This window comes from Orycteropus afer, unplaced genomic scaffold (assembly GCF_000298275.1).
Source record: "Orycteropus afer afer isolate SDZICR_OR568_19922 unplaced genomic scaffold, OryAfe1.0 scaffold00128, whole genome shotgun sequence".
Classification (NCBI taxonomy): domain Eukaryota; kingdom Metazoa; phylum Chordata; class Mammalia; order Tubulidentata; family Orycteropodidae; genus Orycteropus; species Orycteropus afer.
Window position 1 is genome coordinate 7,932,616 of NW_006921715.1, and position 24,357 is coordinate 7,956,972.

Consider the following 24,357-nt stretch of genomic DNA (forward strand, 5'->3'; position numbering starts at 1 on the left):
TCATCTGGTGGCCGGCCTGGAAGCAGACTGTCCGCTGGCTGGCTTCTCGGTCCGCGCCGCCGAGGTCACCGTCCCTCCGGAGCCCGGCCCGGCGCGCGCGCCCTCCGCTGGTTCTTCTTCCTTGTCGTCCGGGGAGAAAGTTTCCCGAGCATCGAAAAAGACGACCGCCTCTTCCTGGAGACTCTGCCCGGCAGGTTCTGCCCTGTTCTCGGTACCGTCGCCCTTCTTGGCAGGAGACGAGGAGAAGCCTAATTTGGGGAATCGGAACCAGCCCGCCTTCTCCTGCTTCGGAGGCAGCCGGGCTTCAGGCTGCGCTTGAATGGGCGCAGATCCTTGGACATCGTCTCTGGACTCAGAACCGCTCTCTTCGACGGAGGAAGAAAACCCCACGGCCGGAAGCCAGAACCGGAAGAGACCAGAAGCCTTCTTCGTTGCCGGCTTCGCCTTGGGGACCCCGCTGTCGTCTGCGGGCCGGCCACCCTCCTCGTGGCTGTCCTCAGAGGGAAGTTCAAGAATTTCTGCGGGCTCGTCGTCTGAGCAGCTGGCGGCGCGAGCGTGGCCCCTCTGCGCTCCGATGCTGGAAGGAATGATTTCAAAGGGCTCGCCGGTGTCGGGCTGCAGGTCGTCTGGGACGGGGTCCGCCCCTGGGGCGCCACGCTGGGGGACCTCTTCTGAGCCCTCCCCCACCTGAGAGCCGTGGGTGGCCAGGCACACACTAGCCTGTGGGGGGCGCTCTGGGATTTTCACCTTCAACGAGGAAAATCCGTAAGCTGGCGTCTGGACCTCAGATGCAGGGACCTCGGACCCTCGCAGGACCTGAGTGGAAAAGGCCTCGGGTTGGGAAGGTGCGCTGGCCGCTGGTGCGACACTGCTACCTACGGGGACTGCATGGCTTTCTGCCTGAGCGCCCGCAGTGTGCACTCTAACCCTGGAGCTGGCGGATGCCTCCGAGGAGGGCCCTGTGTCCCCAGGCTGCTCCGTGGGGATCTCGGCAGCGTCCGTCAGGATGCTGGCGACCCACACGCCGGGGGTTGCCCCTTGCAAGGCCGCCTCCGGGGCTTCTCTCACCAAGGGGACAAACACATCTGTGTTGGGGGCAGGGACGGTAAACCTTGGCACCTTCAGCTTGGGGAATGTGACGGCTACCACGGAATCCTCCCAGACCTGGTCCGTGTGGATGATGGACACCTGGGCTGGCATTTCGGTCTGTGACGTCCTCAGTTTCACAGGCCCTTGGGCAGGAGACAGGCGTCCTTCCACTTGGTCCTCTACTGTGGTAGGGCCATGGGCTCCGGGTCCTAGAGCAGCCGTCGGGACCGTTCCCCCTGGGGCAGCCTGAGTCTCTGACATCTGGAGGGGGAGGGAGCCTTCCCCAGGACGGACCCTGGCCTCAGCTGCAGAGAGATGAGCGATGGCTGTGCTGGCAGTGGGGAAAGACAGCTCCAAGCTTGGGCTGTGCACGTGGCATTTCAGGACATCTGTGGATGATGCCACCTCAGCTGTCACTTGCGCCTTGCCATCTGTGGGCTGTGGTGACGCAGCGGCCTCCAGTGTCAACCCATGGACACCAGGGTCCTGAGTCTGGACTCCAGCAGCCACGTCCCTGCCTTGAGGCCCAGGGTCCTGAGCCATGCCCACCACCGCCCCACCCTTGTCCTTGGTGGATGTTCGCCAGAAGCTGGGCACACGGAATTTGGGCATCTTGAACCAGCCCTCCTGAGAGCCTGTCGGCACTGGGGCTGCCTGAGCGGCCCCCTCGTGGCTCTGCCCCGTGTGGATGTCAGTGTCCAGCAGAGCCCCGAGTGGCTGCAGCACCTCTCCTGTTGGAGGGGCCGTGGCTTCCCTGTGGGGCGTGGGTGCTGGGCCCTTCCTGAGAGACAGGTTATGCTCTGGAAGCAGAAAGGTGGCCTCCGGCCTGCTCACCTCCACTTCAGCCTCAGAGCTGCCAAGTGAGGGTTTGGTGAGGGCCAGACTGGTATCCTGGGCCTCTCCGTCAGGGGCCCTGCCAGCCGCACCTCCATCATCTCTGGTCCTTCCTGTAGCAACTGCAGTGCCAGAAAGAGAGGGCTGGACCTCCCCCTGGGGCCGGTCCTTCGTGCCCTTCACCTTGGAGAGTGAGAGCTTGGGCATGACGAAGCTCGACTTCCTCCCCTTGCCCTTCGCCCCGTCTTTCTCTGGGGGCACATCAGTGTCCTCTCCCACTTGTGACGGGAAGACCCCTGTCTGGGCAGCAGGCTGATCATCATCTAAACCCAGGCTGAGTTCTGCATCCACAGAACTGCCCTCAGGATCTCCTTGTGGCCCTGCCTCTTTCTTGGGAGACCAGCTTAGCGACGGAAGCTTGAACCTGGGCATTTTGAAGGGACTCCCCTTGCCATCACGCTCAGTGTCCTCAGAGGGGGCTTCTCCCGGCACCATGGCGGCTATGACAGCAGGCCCAGAGTGGCCTTCCGGCCCTGTGCAGACAGGGGTATCTGCTGGTGGCAGCGCAGTGCTGGGCGGTGGGGACAACTCGATTGTCTCAGTGGCAGAGCCCTCGCCCTCGCCCTCGACCTCGCCCTCACCCTCAAGAGTGGCAGCACTTACAACTGAAAACCCGAACTTTGGTTTATGGAATTTAGGAAAAGTCACCCTTCCGTAGGTGGCAGGAACCAGGATGCCTGTGGGGCTGGGGAGGGATTCTGTGTGGGACGCTGGGCCCCCATCAGGGACCTGCAGCTCAGCTGAGCCTTCTAGGCTGGGGAGGAGCCTGTCAGTGTGCCGCACTGGCACTGTGTCACAAGGACACTCAGCATGCATGGTGGCCGCAGGGTGCGCCACCTGGTACTTTGTTAGGGTGATGCCATCACTAGGACGGAGGACAGAGGACTCTGCAAAGGGGACACAGAGATCAACCTTGGCTGACGGAAAACCAGCCAGACCCACCTTGGGGACTGGAGGGAAGCGGGAGCCACTTGTCACACCCTGCTCCTGGGACAGACCAGCAGAGGCATCAGGGGATATGGCAGAAGCAGGCGGGGGATGTGGCACCCCGGACTTCTGGTCCAGGGCGACGTGAGAGGTCTTCCCCTGAGAGAAGAAGCCTTTGGGCATTTTAAGGTGGGCTTCCTTCCCTTCATTCTTCTCATCACCTTTCGTGACGGACAAAGCCACAGTGACATCACCACTCGTGTCAGGGGATCCAGGTGCAGAGGAACTAACGCCAGATTCTGTGGTGGCTGAAGAGGCCGTCAATTCCGGACCTTTACAAGTGGCTGTAACCTGAGAGGAGTCCATAGAGACACTGCTGGACTTGCCAAAAGAAGGAATGGTGAAGCGGGGCAGACGGAACCTGCTGCCCTTAACAGGAACACCTAGGCCTTCCAGGGATGAGTCACCCTCCGCCTTAGGGCTGGGCACCTGGATGTCCACCTCCACGCTGGGTAGGGACACCTCCACATCTGGGGCTGCCACCTCCCCCTTGGGACCTTTCACGTCCACCTTGGGGCCCTTGAGGTCCACCTGAGCGGCCTTGAAATCCACTTTGGGAATCTTGACGCCAGGCATCTGGAACTCGGGCACGTGCCCTTTGAGTCCAGCTCCCATGGCCTGTCCCTCAGGCTCTCCCTTAGGCAGCTGGCCCTCGGGGAGCTTCACGCCCACCTCACCACCCTTCACGTCCATGTCGGTTGATGGGAGTTGAATGCTGAGGTCACTTGTCTTGACTTCTCTCTCAATAGAGGGGAGGGACACGTCCACCTGTGTCTCTGGCAGAGAAATGTCCACTGATGCCTCAATGGACTTGCTTGGCACAGACGCCCCAAAGGATGGCATCTTGAAGGAGGGCATCTTGAACTTGCCATCCTTGGTCTTGAGGTCCTTGTCTCCTTCGACCTTCACTCCCTCCACAGAGAGCCTGGAAGCCGGGGCATCCACCACAACCTTGGGCAGTGACACGTCCACATCAGGAAGGCTGGCGTCCACCTTGGGGCCCTTCAGGTCCCCCTTGGGCATCTTGATGCCAGGCTTCTGGACCTTGGGCAGGTGCCCTTTGATCCTAGCCCCTTCCACTTTGTCCTTCAGCTCTCCAGCGGTGGCTTCCACCTCTGGGAGGGACACTTCCAGCTCGGCTTCTGGCAGGGTGATGTCAGCAGATGGCATGGGGATGCTACCCTCAGCGGGTGTGCTCTCCACTCCCAGGGAGGGCAGGGAGGCCTCTGCACCCACTTTGGGCCCTGGCACATCCACAGAGGTTCCCAGGTCCTTGCTCGGAGGTGATACCCCAAAAGATGGCATCTTGAACTTGGGCATCTTGAACTTGCTGTCTTTGGCGGCCACACCCTTGTCTGCCAGGGACACCTCACCCTCCACCTTGGTGCTGGGCAGCTGGATGTCCACCTCCATACTGGGCAGAGATACCTCCACGTCTGGGGTGGCCACCTCCCCCTTGAGGCCTTTCACGTCCAGCTTGGTTCCCTTGAGGTCCACCTTGGGGCCCTTGATGTCCACCTGGGGGGTCTTGAAGTCCACTTTGGGCATCTTGATGCTGGGCATCTGGAAGGTGGACAGGTGCCCTTTGAGTCCAGCTCCTACAGCCTGTCCTGCGGGCTCTCCCTCGGGCAGCTGGCCCTCGGGGAGCTTCATGCCTACCTCGCCACCCTTCAAATCCACATCCTCTGATGGGAGTTGAATGCTGAGGTCGCTGGTCTTGACTTCTCCCTCGATGGAAGGGAGGGACATGTCCACCTGTGTCTCTGGCAGAGAAATGTCCACCGATGCCTGGATGGACTTGCTTGGCGCAGACATGCCAAAGGATGGTACCTTAAAGGAGGACATCTTGAACTTGCTGTCCTTGGTCCTGATGTCCTTGTCTTCCGGCTTGACATCTCCCTCCACCTTAACACCCCCCATGGGGAGCCTGGGAGCTGTGGCGTCCACTGTGATCTTGGGCGGTGACACGTCCACATCAGGGAGGCTGGCATCCACCTTGGGGCCCTTCAGGTCCACCTGCGGCATCTTAATGCTGGGCATCTGGACCTTGGGCACATGCCCTTTGATCCTAGGCTCTTCCACTTTGCCCTTCAGCTCTCCAGTGGCTGCCTTCACCTCTGGGAGGGACACTTCCAGCTCAGCACCTGGTAGGGAGATGTCAGCAGATGGCACGGGGATGCTCCCCTTGGTGGGTGTGATCTCCATCTCCAAGGAGGGCTGGGAGGCCTCCTCCACACCCATTTGGGGCCCTGGCATGTCCACAGAGGTTCCCAGGTCCTTGCTCAGAACCAACACCCCAAAGGATGGCATCTTGAACTTGGGCATCTTGAACTTGCTGTCCTTGGTGGCCACATCCTTGTCTGCCAGGGGAACATCAACCTCCACCCTGGTGCTGGGCGCCTGGATGTCCACCGCCACACCAGGCAAGGACACCTCCACATCTGGGGTAGCCACCTCTCCCAGGGGACTTTTCACATCCAGCTTGGGGCCTTTGATGTCCACCTGGGGGGCCTTGAAGTCCACTTTGGGCATCTTGACGCTGGGCATCTGGAACTTGGGCAGGTGCCCTTTGAGTCCGGCTGCCACGGCCTGCCCCGTCAGCTCTCCCTTGGGCACTTGGCCTTGGGGGAGTTTCACGCCCACCTCGCCACCCTTCACGTTCACGTCAGTAGATGGGAGTTGAATGCTGAGGTCACTGGTCTTGACTTCTCCCTCAATGGAGGGGAGGGACACGTCCCCCTGTGTCTCTGGCAGAGACATGTCCACTGATGCCTCGATGGATTTGCTTGGCACAGACACGCCAAAGGATGGTATCTTGAAGGAGGGCATCTTGAACTTGCCGTCCTTGGTCTTGATGTCCTTGTCTCCTGGTTTGACATCTCCCTCCACCTTAACACCCTCCACAGAGAGCCCAGGAGCCGGGGCGTCCACCGTGACCTTGGGAAGTGACACGTCCACATCAGGGAGGCTGGCGTCCACCTTGGGGCCCTTCAAATCCACCTTGGGCATCTTAATGCCAGGCATCTGGACCTTGGGCAGGTGCTCTTTGGTCCAAGCCCCTTCCACCTCGCCCTTCAGCTCTCCAGCCACTGCCTCCACCTCTGGAAGGGACACTTCCAGCTCGGCCCCTGGCAGGGCTATGTCACCAGATGGCACAGGGATGCCCCCCTTGGTGGGTGCGATCTCCATCTCCAGAGGGCGCTGAGAGGCCTCCACACTTACTTTGGGCCCTGGCACATCCACAGAGGTCCCTAGGTCCTTGCTCAGAACTGACACCCCAAAGGATGGCATCTTGAACTTGGGCATCTTGACCTTGCTGTCTTTGGCAGTCACGTCTTTGTCTGCCAGGGACACATCACCCTCCACCTTGGTGCCGGGTGACTGGATGTCCATCTCCATGCTGGGTAGGGACACTTCCACGTCTGGGGTGGCCACCTCCCCCTTGGGACCTTTCATGTCCAGCTTGGGTCCCTTGAAGTCCACCTTAGGGCCCTTGATGTCCACCTGGGGGGCCTTGAAATCCCCTTTGGGCATCTTGATGCTGGGCATCTGGATCTTGGGCAGGTGCTCATTGAGTCCAGCTCCCATGGCCTGTCCTGCGGGCTCTCCTTTGGGGTGCTGGCCCTCAGGGAACTTCACACCCACCTCGCCACCCTTCAAATCCACGTTGGCCGATGGGAGTTGAATGCTGAGGTGTCTGGTCTTGACTTCTCCCTCAATGGAGGGGAGGGACACGTCCTGCTGTGCCCCTGGCAGAAACACGTCCACTGATGCCTCGATGGACTTGCTTGGTGCAGATACACCAAAGGATGGCATCTTGAAAGAGGGCATCTTGAACTTGCTCTCCTTGGTCTTGACATCCTTGTCTCCTTCCACCTTCACTCCCTCCACAGAGAGCTGGGGTGCTGTGGCATCCACCATGACCTTGGGCAGTGACACGTCCACGTCAGGGAGGCTGGTGTCTGTCTTGGGACCCTTCAGGTCCACCTTGGGCATCTTGATGCCAGGCATCTGGACCTTGGGCAGGTGCCCTTTGATCCTAGCCTCTTCTGCTTTTCCCTTTAGCTCTCCAGCGGCCACATCCACCTCTGGGATGGATACTTCCAGCTCAGCCCCTGGCAGGGCAATGTCAGCAGATGGCATGGGGATGCTCCCCTCGATGGGTGTGATCTCCGCTCCCAGGGAGGGCAGGGAGGCCTCTGCACCCACTTTGGGCCCTACCACTTCCACAGAGGTTCCCAGGTTCTTGCTTGGAGCCAGTACCCCAAAAGACGGTGTCTTGAACTTGGCCATCTTGAACTTGCTGTCTTTGAGGACCAGGTCCTTGTCCAGCAGGGACACATCACCCTCCACCTTAGTGCTGGGCAGCTGGATGTCCACCTCCATACCAGGCAAAGACACTTCCACATTAGGGGTGGCCACCTCCCCCTTGGGGCCTTTCACATCCAGCTTGGGTCCCTTGAGGTCCACTTTGGGGCCCTTGATGTCCACCTGGGAGGTCTTGAAATCCACTTTGGGCATCTTGACACTGGGCTTTTGGAACTCGAGCAGGTGCCATTTGACTCCAGCTCCCACAGCCTGTCCTGTGGGCTCTCCCTCGGGCAGCTGGTCCTTGGGGAGCTTCAAGCCCACCTTACCACCCTTCAAGTCCACGTCGGCTGATGGAACTTGAATGCTGAGGACGCTGGTCTTGACTTCTCCCTCGATGGAAGGGAGGGACACGTTCACCTGTGCCTCTGGCAATGTATTATCCACCGATGCCTCGATGGACTTGCTTGGCGCAGACATGCCAAAGGATGGCATCTTGAAGGAGGGCATCTTGAACTTGCTATCCTTGATCTTGACGTCCTTGTCTCCCAGGTTGGCATCTCCCTCCACCTTCAGACCCTCCACGGAGAGCCCAGGAGCCAGGGCATCCACAGTGACCTTGACCTGTGACATGTCCACATCAGGGTAGCTGGCATCCACCTTGGGGCCCTTCAGATCCACCTTGGGCATCTTGATGCCAGGCATCTGGACCTTGGGCAGGTGCCCTTTGATTCTAGCCCCTTCCGCTTTGCCCTTCAGCTCTCCAATGGCCTCCTGCACCTCTGGAAGGGACACTTCCATCTCAGCCCCTGGCAGGGCGATGTCACCAGATGGCATGGGGATGCTCCCCTTGGTGGGTGCAATCTCCATCTCCAGGGAGGGCAGGGAGGCTTCTACGCCCACTTGGGGCCCTGGTACATCCACGGAGGTTTCCATGTCCTTGTTCAGAGCCGACACTGCGAAGGATGGCATCTTGAACTTGGGCATCTTGAACTTGCTGTCTTTGGTGGCCACATCCTTGTCTGCAAGGGACACCTCACCCTCCACCATGGTGCTGGGCGCCTGGATGTCCACCTCCACGCTGGGCAAGGACACCTTGTCTGGGGTGCCCACATCCCCCTTGGGACCTTTCACATCCAGCTTGGGGCCCTTGACGTCCACCTTGGGGCCCTTGACATCCACCTGGGGGGCCTTGAAGTCCTCTTTGGGCATCTTGACACCAGGCATCTCGAACTTGGGCAGGTGCCCTTTGAGTCCGGCTGCCATGGCCTGTCCCATCGGCTCTCCTTCAGGGACTTGGCCTCCAGGGAGTTTCACACCCACCTCACCACCCATCACGTCCACATCGGTCGATGGGAGTTGAATGCTGAGGTCGCTGGTCTTGACATCTGCCTCGATGGAGGGGAGGGACATGTCCCCCTGTGACTCTGGCAGAGACACATCCACCGATGCCTTGATGGACTTGCTTGGCGCAGACACGCCAAAGGATGGCATCTTGAAGGAGGGCATCTTGAACTTGCCATCCTTGGTCTTGATGTCTTTATCTCCTGGCTTGATATCTCTCTCCACCTTAATTCCCTCCACGGAGAGCCCAGGAGCCGGGGCATCCACCGTGACCTTGGGCAGCGACACGTCCACGTTGGGGAGGCTGGCATCCACCTTGGGGCCCTTCAGATCCACCTTGGGCATCTTGATGCTGGGCATCTGGACCTTGGGCAGGTGCCCTTTGATCCTAGCCCCTTCTGCTTTGCCCTTCAGCTCTCCAGCCACTGCCTCCACCTCTGGGAGGGACACTTCCTGCTCAGCCTCAGGCAGGGTGATGTCAGGAGATGGAATGGGGATGCTCCCTTCGGCGGGTGCGATCTCTACTTCTGAGGGGGGCTGAGAGGTCTCCACACTTACTTTGGGCCCTGGTACATCCACGGAGGTCCCCAGGTCCTTGCTCGGAACCGACACCCCAAAGGATGGCATCTTGAACTTGGGCATCTTGACCTTGCTGTCTTTGGCAGTCACGTCCTTGTCTGCCAGGGACATGTCACCCTCCACCTTGGCGCCGGGTGACTGGATGTCCATCTTCATGCTGGGTAGGCACACTTCCACGTCTGGGGTGGCCACCTCCCCCTTGGTGCTTTTCACATCCAGCTTGGGGCCTTTGAGGTCCACCTTGGGGCCCTTGATGTCCACCTGGGGGGCCTTGAAATCCCCTTTGGGCATCTTGATGCCAGGTATGTGGAATTTGGGCAGGTGCCCTTTGAGTCCAGCTCCCACGGCCTCTCTCGCGGGCTCTCCCTTGGGCAGCTGGCCTTCGGGGAGCTTCACGTCCACCTTGCCACCCTTCAAGTCCACGTCAGCCGATGGGAGCTGAATGCTTTGGATGCTGGTCTTGCCTTCTCCATCGATGGAGGGGAGGGACATGTCCCCCTGTGCCTCTGGCAGAGACACATCCACTGATGCCTCGATGGATTTACTTGGCACAGACACGCCAAAGGATGGCATCTTCAAGGAGGGCATCCTGAACCTGCCGTCCTTGGTCTTGATGTCCTTGTCTCCTTCTTCCTTCACTCCTTCCACGGAGAGCCCAGGAGCCGGGGTGTCCACTGTGACTCTGGGGAGTGACACATCAATGTCGGGGAGGCTGGCATCCACCTTGGGGCCCTTCAGATCCCCCTTGGGCATCTTGATGCTGGGCATCTGGACCTTTGGCAGGTGCTCTTCGATTCTAGCCCCTTCCGCTTTGCCCTTCAGCTCTCCAGCCGCTGCCTCCACCTCTGGGATGGACACCTCCAGCCCGGCCCCTGGCAGGGTGATGTCAGCAGATGGCATGGGGATGCTGCCCTCAGCAGGTGCTATTTCCACTCCCAGGGAGGATAGGGAGGCCTCAGCACCCACTTTGGGCCCTGGCATATCCACCGATAGTCCTAGGTCCTTGCTGGGAGCCGATACCCCAAAAGATGGCATCTTGAACTTGCTGTCTTTGGCAGCCAGGTCCTTGTCCACCAGGGACATGCCACCCTCCACCTTGGTGCTGGGCAGCTGGATGTCCACCTCCATACTGGGCACAGACACCTCTACGTCTGGCTCGGCACCCTCCCACTTGGGGCCTTTCATGTCAAGCTTTGGGCCTTTGAGGTCCATCTTGGGGCCCTTGATGTCCACCTGAGGGACCTCAAAGTCCACTTTGGGCATCTTGATGCCGGGCATCTGGATCTTGGGCAGGTGCCCTTTGAGTCCGGCTCCCATGGCCTGTCCTGTGGGTTCTCCTTTAGGCAGCTGCCCTTTGGGGAGCTTCATGCCCACCTCGCCACCCTTTAAGTCCACGTCGGCTGATGGGAGTGGAATGCTGAGGACGCTGGTCTTGACTTCTCTCTCAATGCAGGGGAGGGACACGTCCCCCTGTGCCTCTGGCAGAGAAATGTCCACCGATGCTTCAATGGACTTGCTTGGTGCAGACATGTCAAAGGATGGCATCTTGAAGGAGGGCATCTTGAACTTGCCATCCTTGGTCTTGCCATCCTTGTCTCCCAGGCTGACGTCTCCTTCCACCTTTAGGCCCTCCACGGAGAGCCCAGGAGCTGGGGCATCCACAGCGACCTTGGGCAGTGACACGTCCACATCAAGGATGCTGGCGTCCACCTTGGGGCCCTTCACATCCACCTTGGGCATCTTGATGCCGGGCATCTGGACCTTGGGCAGGTGCCCTTTGATCCTAGCGCCTTCCACTTTGCCCTTCAGCTCTCCAGCGGCCACCTCCACCTCTGGAAGGGACACTTCCATCTCAGCCCCTGGCAGGGCGATGTCACCAGATGGCATGGGGATGTTCCCCTTGGTGGGTGTGATCTCCATCTCCAGGGAGGGCAGGGAGGCTTCTATGCCCACTTGGGGCCCTGGTACATCCACAGAGGTTCCCATGTCCTTACTCAGAGCTGACACTGCAAAGGACGGCATCTTCAATTTGGGTATATTGAACTTTCTGTCTTTGGCAGCCACGTCCTTCTCTGCCAGGGACACGTCACCCTCCACCATGGCTCTGGGCACCTGGATATCCACCTCCACACTGGGCAGGGACACCTCATCTGGGGTGGCCACCTCCCCCTTGGGACCTATTACATCCAGCTTGGGACCCTTGAGGTCCACCTGGGGGCCCTTGACGTCCACCTGGGGGGGCTTGAAGTCTACTTTGGGCATCTTGACATCAGGCATCTGGAATTTGGGCAGGTGCCCTTTAAGTCTGGCTGCCATGGCCTGCTCCGTTGGCTCTCCCTCAGGCAGTTGGCCCTTGGGGAGCTTCACGCCCACCTCACCACCTTTCACGTCCACGTCAGTCGATGGGAGTTGAATACTGAGGTCGCTGGTCTTGACTTCTGCCTCGATGGAGGGGAGGGACATGTCCCCCTGTGCCTCTGGCAGAGACACATCCACCGATGCCTTGATGGACTTGCTTGGCGCAGACACGCCAAAGGATGGTATCTTGAAGGAAGGTATCTTGAACTTACCGTCCTTGGTCTTGATGTCCTTGTCTCCTTGTTTGACATCTCTCTCCACCTTAACGCCCTCCACAGAGAGCTCAGTAGCCATGGTGTCCACGTCAGGGACCTTGGGCAGTGAAACGTCCACGTCAGGGAGGCTGGCATCCACCTTGAGGCCCTTCAGATCCACCTTGGGCATCTTGATGCCAGGCATCTGGACCTTGGGCAGGTGTCCTTTGATCCTAGCCCCTTCTGCTTCGCCCTTCAGCTCTCCAGCCACTGCCTCCATCTCTATAAGGGACACTTCCAGCTCGGCCCCTGGCAGGGTGATGTCAGCTGATGGCATGGTGATGCTCCCCTCGGCAGGTGTGATCTCCACCTCTAGGGGGTGCTGAGAGGCCTCCATGCTTACTTTGGGCCCTGGCACATCCACGGAGGTCTCCACGTCCTTGCTTAGAACCGACACGCTGAAGGATGGCATCTTGAACTTGGGCATCTTGAACTTGTCTTCCAGGGATTCATCACCCTTCACCTTGGTACCTGGTGACTGGATGTCCACCTCCATGCCAGGTAGGGGAACTTCCATGCCTGGGGCGGCCACCTCCCCCTTGGGGCCTTTCTTGTCCAGCTTGGGTCGCTTGAGGTCCACCTTGGGGTCCTTGATGTCCACCTGGGGGGCCTTGAAATCCACTTTGGGCATCTTGATGCTGGGCATCTGGTACTTGGGCAGGTGCCCTTTGAGTTTGGCTTCCAGAGCCTGTCCTGCAGGCTCTCCCTTTGGCAGCTGGTCCTCAGGGAACTTCACACCCACCTCACCACCCTTCAAGTCCACGTCAGCTGATGGGAGTTGAATGCTGAGGTCTCTGGTCTTGACTTCTCCCTTGATGGAGGGGAGGGACACGTCCCCCTGTGCCTCTGGGAGAGACACGTCCACTGATGGCTCAATGGATTTGCTTGGTGCAGACATGCCAAAGGATGGCATCTTGAAAGAGGGCATCTTGAACTTGCTGTCCTTGGTCTTGACGTCCTTATCTCCCAGGTTGATGTCTCCCTCCACCTTCAGGCCCTCCATGGAGAGCCCGGGAGCCGGGGCATCCACAGAGACCTTGGGCAGCAACACGTCCACCTCTGGGAGGCTGGTGTGCACCTTGGGGCCTTTCAGGTCCACCTTGGGCATCTTGATGCTGGGCATCTGGACCTTGGGCAGGTGCCCTTTGATCCTAGCCCCTTCCACTTTGCCCTTCAGCTCTCCAACCGCCGCTTCCACCTCTGAAAGGGACACTTCCAGCTCGGCCTCTGGCAGGGCGATGTCAGCAGACGGCACGGGGATGCTCCTCTCAGCGGGTGTGATCTCTACCTCAAGGGGTTGCTGAGAGGTCTCCACACTTACTTTGGGCCCTGACACATCCATGGAGGTCCCCAGGTCTTTGCTTGGAACCGACACTCCAAAGGATGGCATCTTGAATTTGGGCATCTTGAAATTGCTATCTTTGGCAGTCATGTCCTTGTCAGCCAGGGACACGTCACCCTCCACTATGGTGCTGGGTGCCTGAATGTCCACCTCCATGCTGGGCAGGGACACCTTCACGTCTGGAGTGGCCACCTCCCCCTTGGGACCTTTCACATCCAGCTTGGGGCCCTTGAGGTCCACCTTGGGGCCCTTGACATCCATCTGGGAGGCCTTGAAGTCCACTTTGGGCATCTTGACACCAGGCATCTGGAACCTGGGCAGGTGCCCTTTGAGTCTGGCTCCCACGGCCTGCTCTGTCAGCTGTCCCTTGGGCAGTTGGCCCTCGGGGAGCTTCACGCCTACCTCACCACCCTTCACGTCCACGTCAGTTGATGGGAGTTGAATACTGAGGTCACTGGTCTTGACTTCTGCCTCAATGGAGGGGAGAGACATGTCCCCCTGTGCCTCTGGCAGAGACACATCCACCGATGCCTCGATGGACTTGCTTGGTGCAGACACGCCAAAGGAGGGCATCTTAAAGGAGGGCATCTTAAACTTGTCCTCCTTGGTCTTGACATCCTTGTCCCCCAACTTGATATCATCCTGCACCTTAATGTCCCCCATGGAGAGCCTTGGAGCTGTGGCATCCACCGTGACTTTGGGCAGCAACTCATCCACATCGGGGAGGCTGGAGTCCACCTTGGGGCCCTTCAGGTCCACCTTGGGCATTTTGATGCCTGCCATCTGGACCTTAGGCAGGTGTCCTTTGATCCTAGCCTCTTCTGCTTTGCCCTTCAGCTCTCCAGTGGCCACATCCACCTCTGGGAGGGAAACTCCCAGCTCGGCCCCTGGCAGGGCAATGTCAGCAGATGGCATGGGGATGGTCCCCTCTGCAGGGGTGATCTCCACCTCCAAGGAGGGCAGGGAGGCCTTTGCATCCACTTTGGGCCCTGGCATGTCCACCAACGTTTCCAGGTCCTTGCTTGGAGCCGATACCCCGAAAGATGGCATCTTAAACTTGGGGATCTTGAACTTGCTGTCTTTGGTGGCTACATCAATGTCTGTCAGGGACATGTCACCCTCCATCTTGGTGCTGGGTGCCTGGATGTCCACCTCCATGCCAGGTAGGGACACCTTGATATCTGGGGTGGCCAACTCCCCCTTGGGGCCTTTCACGTCCAGCTTGGGGCCCTTGAGGTCCACCTTGGGGCCCCTGATTTCCACCTCGGGGGCCTTGAAATCCACTTTGGGCATCTTGATGCCGGGCATCTGGAACTTGGGCAGGTGCCCTTTGAGTGCAGCTCCAACAGCCTGTCCCGCATGCTCTCCCTCGGGCATCTGGCCCTCAGGGAGCTTCACATCCACTTCGCCACCCTTCAAGTCCACGTTGGCTGATGGGAGTTGAATGCTGAAGTCACCGGTCTTGACTTCTCCCTCGATGTAGGGGAGGGACACGTCCACTTGTGCCTCTGGCAGAGATAAGTCTGCCGATGCCTCGATGGACTTGCTTGGCACAGATGCGCCAAAGGATGGCATCTTCAAGGAGGGCATCCTGAACCTGCTGTCCTTGGTCTTGATAATCTTGTCTCCTTCCACCTTCACTTCCTCCACAGAGAGCTGGGGAGCTGGGACATCCACTGTGACCTTGGACAGAGAAATGTCGATGTCGGGGAGGCTGGTGTCCAGCTTGGGGCCCTTTGGGTCCACCTTGGGCATCTTGATGCTGGGCATTTGGACCTTGGGCAGGTGTCCTTTGATCCTAGCCCCTTCTGCTTTTCCCTTCAGCTCTCCAACAGCCGCCTCCACCTTTGGAAGGGACACTTCCAGCTCAGCCCCTGGTATGGCTATGTCAGCAGATGGCATGGAGATGGTCCTCTCAGTAGGTGTCATCTCCACCTCCAGGGAGGGCAGGGAGGCCTCTGCACCCACTTCAGGCCCTGGTACGTCCACAGAGGTTCCCAGGTCCTTGCTTGGAGCTGATACCCCAAAAGATGGCATCTTGAACTTGGGCATCTTGAACTTTCTGTCTTTGGCAGCCACGTCCTTGTCTGCCAGGGACACGTCACCCTCCACCTTGGTGCTGGGCACCTGAATGTCCACCTCCATACCGGACATGGACATCTCCACGTCTGGGCCAACACCCTCCCACCTGGGGCCTCTCATGTCCAGCTTGGGTCCTTTGAGGTCCACCTTGGGGCCTTTGATGTCCACCTGGGGGGCTTTGAAGTCCACTTTGGGCATCTTGATGCCAGGCATCTGGATCTTGGGCAGGTGCCCTTTGAGTCCGGCTCCCCCAGCCTGTCCTGTGGGCTCATCCTTGGGCAGTTGGCCCTCAGGGAGTTTCACGCCCACCTCACCACCCTTCCAGTCCACGTCGGCCGATGGGACTTGAATGCTGAGGTCGCTGGTCTTGATTTCTCCCTCGATGGAGGGAAGGGACACGTCCCCCCGTGCCTCTGGCAGAGAAATGTCAATGGACTTGCTTGGCGCGGATACGCCGAAGGATGGCATCTTGAAGGAAGGCATCTTGAACTTGCTGTCCTTGGTCTTGATGTCCTTGTCTCCCAACTTGATCTCTCCTTCCACCTTAATGCCCCTCACGGAGTGCCTGGGAGCCATGGCATCCACTGTGACTTTGGGCAGTGACACGTCCACATCAGAGAGGCTGGCATCCACCTTGGGGCCCTTCAGGTCCACCTTGGGCATCTTGATGCCAGGCATCTGGACCTTGGGCAGGTGCCCTTTGATCCTAGGCCCTTCCGCTTTGCCCTTCAGCTCTCCAGTGTCCATATCCACCTCTGGGAGGGAAACTTCCAGCTCGGTCCCTGGCAGGGCGATGTCAGAAGATTGCCTGGGGATAGTCCCCTTGGCAGATGCAATCTCCACCTCCAAGGAGGTCAGGGAGGTCTCCGCACCCACCTTGGGCCCTGGCACATCTGCAGAGGTTCCCCAGTCCTTGCTTGAAGCTGATACCCCAAAAGACGGCACCTTAAACTTGGGCATCTTGAACTTGCTGTCTTTGGTGGTCACATCATTGTCTGGCAGGGACATGTCACCCTCCACCTTGGTGCTGGGTGCCTGGATGTCTTCCTCCATGCCGGGTAGGAACACCTCCACGTCTGGGATCACCAACTCCCCCTTGGCATCTTTCACGTCCAGCTTGGGGCCCTTGAGGTCCACCTTGGAGCCCTTGATATCCACCTGAGCAGCCTTGAAATCCACTTTGGGAATCTTGATGCCAGGCATCTGGAACTCGGGCACGTGCCCTTTGAGTCCAGCTCCCATGGCCTGTCCCGCAGGCTCTCCCTTAGGCAGCTGGCCCTCGGGGAGCTTCACACCCACCTCGCCACCCTTCATGTCCATGTCGGTTGATGGGAGTTGAATGCTGAGGTCACTTGTCTTGACTTCTCTCTCAATAGAGGGGAGGGACACGTCCACCTGTGTCTCTGGCAGAGAAATGTCCACTGATGCCTCAATGGACTTGCTTGGCACAGACGCCCCAAAGGATGGCATCTTGAAGGAGGGCATCTTGAACTTGCCATCCTTGGTCTTGAGGTCCTTGTCTCCCAGATTGAGGTCTCCCTCCACCTTCAGGCCCCTCATAGAAAGCCTGGGAGCTGGGGCATCCACAGTGACCTTGGGCAGTGATATGTCCATGTCAGGTGGCCTGGCATCCACCTTGGGACCCTTCAGGTCCACCTTGGACATCTTGATGCCGGGCATCTGGACCTTGGGCAAGTCCCCTTTGATCCTAGCGCTTTCCACTTTGCCCTTCAGCTCTCCAGTGGCCACATCCACCTCTGGGAGGGAAACTTCCAGCTCAGCCCCTGGCAGGGCAATGTCAGCAGATGGCATGGGGATGGTCCCCTCGACGGGTGGGATCTCCACCTCCAGGGAGGGCTGGGAAGCCTCCTCACCCACTTTGGGCCCTAGCATGTCCACAGAGGTTCCCATGTCCTTGCTCAGAGCCGACACCCCAAAAGATGGCATCTTGAACTTGGGCATCTTGAACTTGCTGTCTTTGGTTGCCACATCATTGTCTGTCAGGGACATGTCACCCTCCACTTTAGTACTGGGCGCCTGGATGTCCACCTCCACACTGGGTAGGGACACCTCCACGTCTGGGGCAGCCACCTCCACCTTGGGGCCTTTCACGTCCAACTTGGGGCCCTTGAGGTCCACCTTGGGGCCCTTGCTGTCCACCTGGGGGGCCTTGAAATCTACTTTGGGCATCTTGATTCCAGGTATCTGGAAGGTGGGCAAGTGCCCTTTGAGTCCAGCTCCCACAGCCTGTCCTGCGGGCTCTCCCTCGGGCAGCTGGCCCTTGGGGAGTTTCATGCCCACCTCGCCACCCTTCACATCCACATTGGTCGATGGGAGTTGAATGCTGATGTCTCTGGTCTTGACTTCTCCCTCAATGGAGGGGAGGGACACCTCTACCCTTGCCTCTGGCAGAGACACATCCACTGATGTCTCAGTGGACTTGCTTGGAGCAGACACACCAAAGGATGGCATCTTGAAGGAGGGCATCTTGAACTTGCCCTCCTTGATCTTGACATCCTTGTCTCCCAACTTGACGTCTCCCTCCACCTTAACGTCCCCCACAGAGAGCCCGGGAGTAGGGGTGTCCACTGCAACCTTGGGCAGCGTCACGTCCACGTCTGGGAGGCTGGCATCCACCTTGGGGCCCTTCAGGTCCACCTTGGGCATCTTGATGCTGGGCATCTGGACCTTGGGCAGGTGCCCTTTGATCCTAGGCCCTTCTGCTTTGCCCTTCAGCTCTCCAGCTGCTGCCTCCATATCTGGGAGGGAAACTTCTAGCTCGGCCCCTGGCAGGGTGATGTCAGCGGATGGCACGGGGATGCTCCACTCAGTGGGTGCTATCTCCACTCCCAGGGAAGGCAGGGAGGCCTCTGCACCCACTTGGGGCCCTGGCTCATCCACAGAGGTCCTCAGGTCCTTGCTCTGAGCCGACATCCTGAAGGAGGGCATCTTGAACTTGGGCATCTTGAACTTGCTGTCTTTGGCTGCCACATCCTTCTCTGCCAGAGATACATCACCCTCCACCTTGATGCTGGGTGGCTGGATGTCCACCTCCATGCTGGGCAGGGACACCTCTATGTCTTGTGTGTCTACATCTCCTTTGGGGCCTTTCATGTCCAGCTTGGAGCCCTTGAGGTCCACCTGGGGGGCCCTGAAGTCTATTTTGGGCATCTTAACACCAGGCATCTGGAAGGTGGGCAGGTGCCCTTTGAGTCCGGCTCCCATGGCCTGTCCCGTGGGCTCTCTTTCGGGTAGCTGGCCCTCGGGGAGCTTCACGCCCACCTTGCCACCCTTCACGTCCACATCTGCCGATGGGAGTTGAATGCTGAGGTTGCCAGTCTTGACTTCTCCCTCGATGGAGGGGAGGGACACGTCCCCCTGTGCCTCTGGCAGAGACATGTCCACCGATGCCTTGATGGATTTGCTTGGTGCAGACACGCCAAAGGATGGCATCTTGAAGGAGGGCATCTTGAACTTGCCGTCCTTGGTCTGGATGTCCTTGTCTCCCTCCACCTTCACTCCCTCCATGGAGAGCCCAGGAACTGGGGCATCCACTGTGACCTTGGGCAGTGATATGTCTATGTCGGGGAGGCTGGCGTCCACCTTGGGGTCCTTGGGGTCCACCTTGGGCGTCTTGATGCCGGGCATCTGGACCTTGGGCTGGTGCTCTTTTTGTGTGTCTCTGTCATCTTGGTCCTCGTCAGTCCTCAGTGTCCCCTCCTCCTCTGGTATTTTCATACTTCTTGTCCCTGTGCTGAATTCCACTTCCCTTGCTGGCACTCGTGCCTGCACTTGTGCAGTTCTGATTTTTCCCTCCAGGGTGGGTAATGATGCTTCTCCACCTATCCTGGGCAGGGAGCTATCCATGGAGTGTGTGTCTTCTTTGACGGGAACTGAGACCCCAAAGGACGGCATCTTGAACTTGGGCATCTTGAACTTGCTGTCTTTGGTGAGCACATCTTTGTCTGCTGTGGCCCTTTCATCCTCCAGGCTCACGCCGTCTGTCTTGCCACCGGGTGATGGCGTGGGCACTCTTTGATCTTTGTCGTCTAGTTGGTGCTCTTTCTCTCTTCTGCTGGCTCCAGTTTCTGGCTTGGCTGTGTCAACTGTGACATCCCTGCCTCTTGCCTCTTGGTGTCTTGACCCGGATGTCTTTGGCTCCTTGATGGGTGACCATCCAAATGATGGCATTTTGAACTTTCCCATCTTTACCTTTCCCTCAGTGCCACCCACATCTTTCTCCTCAGCCCTGACTCTTACCCCAGCCTCACCTGGCCCTTGCCCATATGTTTTCTGGTCTTCAAGTTCTGGCAAGTCCTCCCGGGGCGCTCCAGCCCCCAGGCTTCCTGCTTCTCCCTCCACCTCCTCCCTGGGCCCATGCTCTGCTCCGGAGAGCCTTCCTGGCTGCTGCTCCAGCTGGGATTCGGAGATGACTGCTCCTGAGTCCAGTACTTTTTGTTTGGAGACCCCAAATCGGGGTGTCTGCAAGTGGGGGATGCGGACCCGGATTTCTGGCAGGCCATTCTGCATGCCACCGGGTGCAGTGGTGCCTTGAGAGGACAGCTGGGCGGTGCCTACTTCCTGCCTCTGCACTGGGCCCCCGTTGTCCCTCCAGGCCTGCTCGGGACCCCTCTGCCAGGCTGCTTCCTCCTGGGCTTTGGCCTCCCTGCTCTTCTTTCTGCGTCTGGCCACAGGTTCTGCAATCTCTCCTGATGCTCCCTCCCCAAAGCTGCTAGGCCCTGTGGTCGGAGGGACCCCTGTGTCTTTGAACTCTGCTTCCTCAAGGACCCCTGGTACCAGACTGCCCTGGGCCCCTTTGTCTGGACGCCCTGGGCCTGTCCGGAACCGCAGGCTGAGGAACTTCCTTCTGCGCTGGCTGCCCTGCAGCTCCTGGCCCTCCGTTGGGAGCTGGGCTTCCGTGTCTGTGCTCGTGGGGGACACATCTGAGGTGTCCCGCTCATAGGCCTCTGAGGAACTGTGTGACCGCCGGGGCCCTGGCCTGTACTTGGGTCGCACTGCTTGGAATTTGGGCCAGGAGAGCCTCTCCTTCTGGGGCCGACGGCCGCGTTCCACCCTGGCCTTGGGGAGAAGCGTGTCTTGGTCCCCGCCTCCTTCCAGCGTCTTTGTGGGGCTCTCGGTGTACTGGTCAGTGACCTCCTTCTCCTAAAAGACAGAAGATAGGTCGTGGGTGCCTGCACCTGACAGCAGAGGCCTAGACTGGGGCCCCCACCCAGCCTTGGCCACTGGGCCGGCCTTACCTGCTTCTCAGGGCCCTTTGGGCCCAACTGAGCACCACTGTGGGCCCCTGCCTCTTCCTCTCGGTCAGGGAGTTTCCGTTTGATCCTGAACTGAACCTTATATGGCTCTGAGTACTGAAGGATTTTGAGAGCATCTTCATATTTAATGTTGTCAAAGAATATGGTTGTGCTGAGCAGCTGGTCCCCTAGACAAGGAGAAGGCTGTGCTCAGGCCTCCAACCCCCTTGGGCCTCCCACCCCATGGGCCTCCATCCCCACAGTCTCTAGCCACAGGGAGGGAAGGGTCTTCATGCAGAGGTGCATAAAAGAGAAGAAGAACCCCCCCGCCATGTGGTTCTGCGCCATGCAACTTCTGGGCCACAGAAAGCGCAGGGTGGGAGAAGGTGAGCCCAGTTCTCAGGTGAGAACATTAAGGCACAGTAGGTCGGACCCCAGTCTGGAAGTAGCTGAATGCAGGCTTGGTGTGGCCCCCATTCCCTTGCAGCTTTCCCTCCTAGGGGGCAGTGGGGACTGCAGGGTGGGTAGGCACGGTACCTTCTCTCAAGCTGAAGAGCTTGGCAGCCGAGGACCCCTTCAACACTTGCTTAACAAAGACCCCCTGGTCTCCACCACCAGTGACACTGTAGCCGCTGGCTCCCACCTCCACCTCGGTGTCCAGTGTCACCTCTGAGGCCCCCTGTACGGACTGGAACAAAAGCATATGATGTCCCTGTGCCTCCTCTGAGGAGGTGGACCCTGCCATCTGGTCCGTCACCCTGAGTGACACAGGGCCAGGCTTTGGGGGACACCAGCTGTGGGCAGTCTCAGGGGCTATTCCTCTTGTACCCCTTCAGGCCTCAGGAGCAGCCTGACACCGGCTGAGCGGCTCCTCAAGCACAGGAGACCACGCCTCCTTCGTGGCACCGTTCACTCTTCCCACAAGCATGCTGCACTGATCACAGATGGGCCCCTGGTGCTCAACCAGGCAGGACGTGAACGCTGGGAGGGGCGTGCCCTGAGCAGGACACCGGGCAACCTCATGACCCGGTGGACGAGCTCAGCATCAGCCAGGTGCCGGGGAAACAGAGAGGCTGCCTGAGAGGTGGCAACCTCGCCGCTCCAGCTGGCCCAGCTCCTGAGAGCCCTTCACCCCTTCATGCAGTGGGCCCTCCCACAGAGGCACCAGCTCCATCCGTGTTGTGCGGATGAGATCAGCACACAGCTCTGCAGGCTCGGGGACAGCTGATCAGGGGTCTGGGCTCTGAACCTCCTGGCGGGAATGTCGCAAGGGAGAGGGGCCTTGGGAAAGGCAGAATGTTCCCCTCCAGGATTCCTGCACCCAGCCTGACAAGGGTGCCCAACACCCTTCCCTGGGGCACCCTCCATCAGCCTCCTGGGTCCTCCCTCCCCCTGCCCCTCTGCCCCTTCCTTGGGGTGCCCTCTGCCAGCCTCTTGGGCCCTCCTGCTACCCCACTGGCCCCTGTGGGTGGAGGCCTGCGGGTGCTCCTCCCTGACCCACCTCTGGACGGCTCATCCTGGAGAAAGTCCGCGGCTCCCCCGAGTCCCGCTTCCACCACGATCTCCGTCTCGCCACGCTTCGCCTGCTCGGAGCGTCTTCCTGGAGCCACAGAAGTCCACAGTCACCCACCTGCCCAGCACAGGGAAGCTGGGCACCAGAGCCAGGCCCCCCAGCTCCGAGGGGTCTGGAGCTGCCTCTATGTGCAGAGGGAGCTAGGCCTCCCCACCTGGGAAAAGGCAACCCTCAGCCTTTGACCTTCCTGGTGGGCCCCAGCCCATAGTGCCCAGCCCCAGCTGCCATACCTCCTGGTAAACCCCGTGGTGACTGGGGTCTTGCATGGACAGAGAGAAGAAAGAAATCTACACTATACAAAAATGAAGCTCTTAGTCAACACACCTCCCCACCCCGTTCCCAGCACCCTCTCCAGAAGACAGGGGTGGGGAGGTGTGTAGTCACCTGTCAGGCATACCCACCACCCTCCCTGCACCCCCGCCACTGCCCCCCCCCCAGGAGCTCATGAGCTGTGGGGTGGAGTGTCTCTTGGAAGCTGAGGTGGGGGACAGGTGGGGGAAACAGAGGGGCAGGGTGACCCAGTGGGCAGCAGGGAGGACAGGGCGGCTGCACAGGCTGATGCCACCTGTGGCCTCGTGCCTAGGTTCTCCCACAGCCTGTAGGTCTCTGTCCAGCAGGCTAACCTGAAGTCCAAAACCAGCACCCTCAGCCACACATTCGTAGACAGGCGAGGACCCCTGTGGTCGTGGCCGGACGATCTCATCCGCAGGCCCTTCGGTCACCTGGCCAGAAGGGAGACTCAGTTACCGTTGGCCTCCAGGCTCTGCCCAGGCACAGGAATGGAGGAGGCGGGGCAGGGGTGGGTATGCTCCCCCCAGGCCTCACTTACAGAGCGGTCTTCTTCAGTTTCTGCATCTGGTTCTTCTGGCTGCAGCTGCCGGCCAGACACTGCAGAGAGACACGCTGTTAGTGGGGCAGGCAGGCAGGTGGCCCAGATGCTGGATCTGAGGGTAGGGGCCCAGAAGGGTACACATACCCATGCAGGTGGGGTAGCTGTCCTGGGCAGGTGAGAGCCAATGAAGAAGACCTGAATCAATGGAAGACACGTCATGGTTCGGTTCCTTTTTTAAAGGAGAGCTAGGTGTTGTTTATTGATTCAGTCTATCCGTTGAATGAGAACTTCCTTTTTGACAGGTGGAAAAAGGCAACACGTACACAAAGTGGAATATTGTTAAGAGGTCAGATCACCCCAGATCGACCTAATGATTCAAAACCATACCAAGAAAAATGCCAGCAGGTTTTTTGTTTGTTTGTTTGCTTGTTTTTGGTAGAATTTGACAAGCTGATTTTAAAATTTACATAAAAAGGCACAGAAATCAAGAGTAATGAAAACAATGTAGCAAAAGCAAAACAAAACTGGAGGACTTTACCACCTGATTCCAAGACTTACTGCAAAACTACTGTAACCAAGACAATGTGGTATGAACATCTAAGTGAGTGGAACAGAACAGGCCGTCCAGAGCGGACCCACACCTACATGGTCAGTTGAGTTTTGACAAAGCAGTCAAGTTATTTCAACAGGAAAAGAATAATCTTTTCACAAATAGTGCTGGAACAACTGGATATTTAATTGGAAGAATGAATCCTAGAACACTTCCTCACACTACATGTAAAAACTAAATTAGAGAGCTAAATACAAAACCTAAAAATTCTAGGAGAAAGCCATTGCCACCTTGGGGGAGACAAAGACTGCTTAGATAGGATTCAAAAGTAGGAATGATATGGGAAAAATTGATAAATTAGATTTCACCATAATTTAAAATTTCTGGTCTTGAAAGACATTGTTAAGGAAATGAATAGTCAATACATGTATCTGACAAAGGACTTGTAACCAGAAAAACTCCTAAAACACAGTAGAAGAAGATGGGGGGCGGGGGAACTCCATTAAAAGTGGCCAAAGATTGAACAGACATTGCACAAAATAATACGTACAAAAGGCCACTAAGCACAAGAAGAGGTGATCAACATCATTAATCATCAGGAAAATACAGATTAAAATATCAGAATACCATTGAAAGACTAGAATGACTTCAGTTAGAAAGACTGACAATTAGAATGTGGAGTAACTGGAACTCTCATACACTGCTGGTCAAAAGGGAAACTAGTACAACCACATTGGAAAAACAGTTTGGCAGCTTCTCCACACAGGAAAACTTACACCTACTATACAATCTGGAAATTCCACTCATAGGAGTTTACTCAAGAGAAATGAAAACATGTCTGCACAAAGACACTAAAGTTTGCAGCAGCTTTATTCACAATCTGCCCAGCCTGGAAACAACACCCATCAAC

The 24,357-nt window shown here is 58.3% G+C and overlaps 1 protein-coding gene across 1 annotated transcript; it reads right to left on the reverse strand.

Moving 5' to 3' along the window:
• AHNAK2 (AHNAK nucleoprotein 2) lies at positions 1-22,945 on the reverse strand. Its single transcript, XM_042781497.1, has 14 exons — positions 22,895-22,945; positions 22,689-22,787; positions 21,994-22,092; positions 21,030-21,180; positions 20,496-20,680; positions 19,690-20,400; positions 16,183-19,653; positions 12,277-15,705; positions 11,287-11,841; positions 10,222-10,830; positions 6,283-9,774; positions 5,266-5,805; positions 4,261-4,800; positions 1-3,813 (listed from the first exon to the last, which is right to left on the reverse strand). Exons 3-14 carry the CDS (start codon positions 22,006-22,008, stop codon positions 1-3), a joined length of 17,511 nt encoding a protein of 5,836 aa, XP_042637431.1. The 5' UTR covers positions 22,009-22,092; positions 22,689-22,787; positions 22,895-22,945.
• Positions 22,946-24,357: the final 1,412 nt, after the last annotated feature.

Excerpts from the sequence above, each read along its gene's own strand:
- AHNAK2 (XM_042781497.1), bottom strand. Across the intron at positions 5,806-6,282 it reads TGACTGCCAAAGACAGCAAG|TTCAAGATGCCCTCCTTCAA; the intron begins GTCAAGATGCCC and ends AAGGACGGCAAG. Across the intron at positions 4,801-5,265 it reads TCAAGATGCCATCCTTTGGG|GTACCATCCTTTGGCATGTC; the intron begins GTGTTGGTTCTG and ends TCCTCCTTTAAG.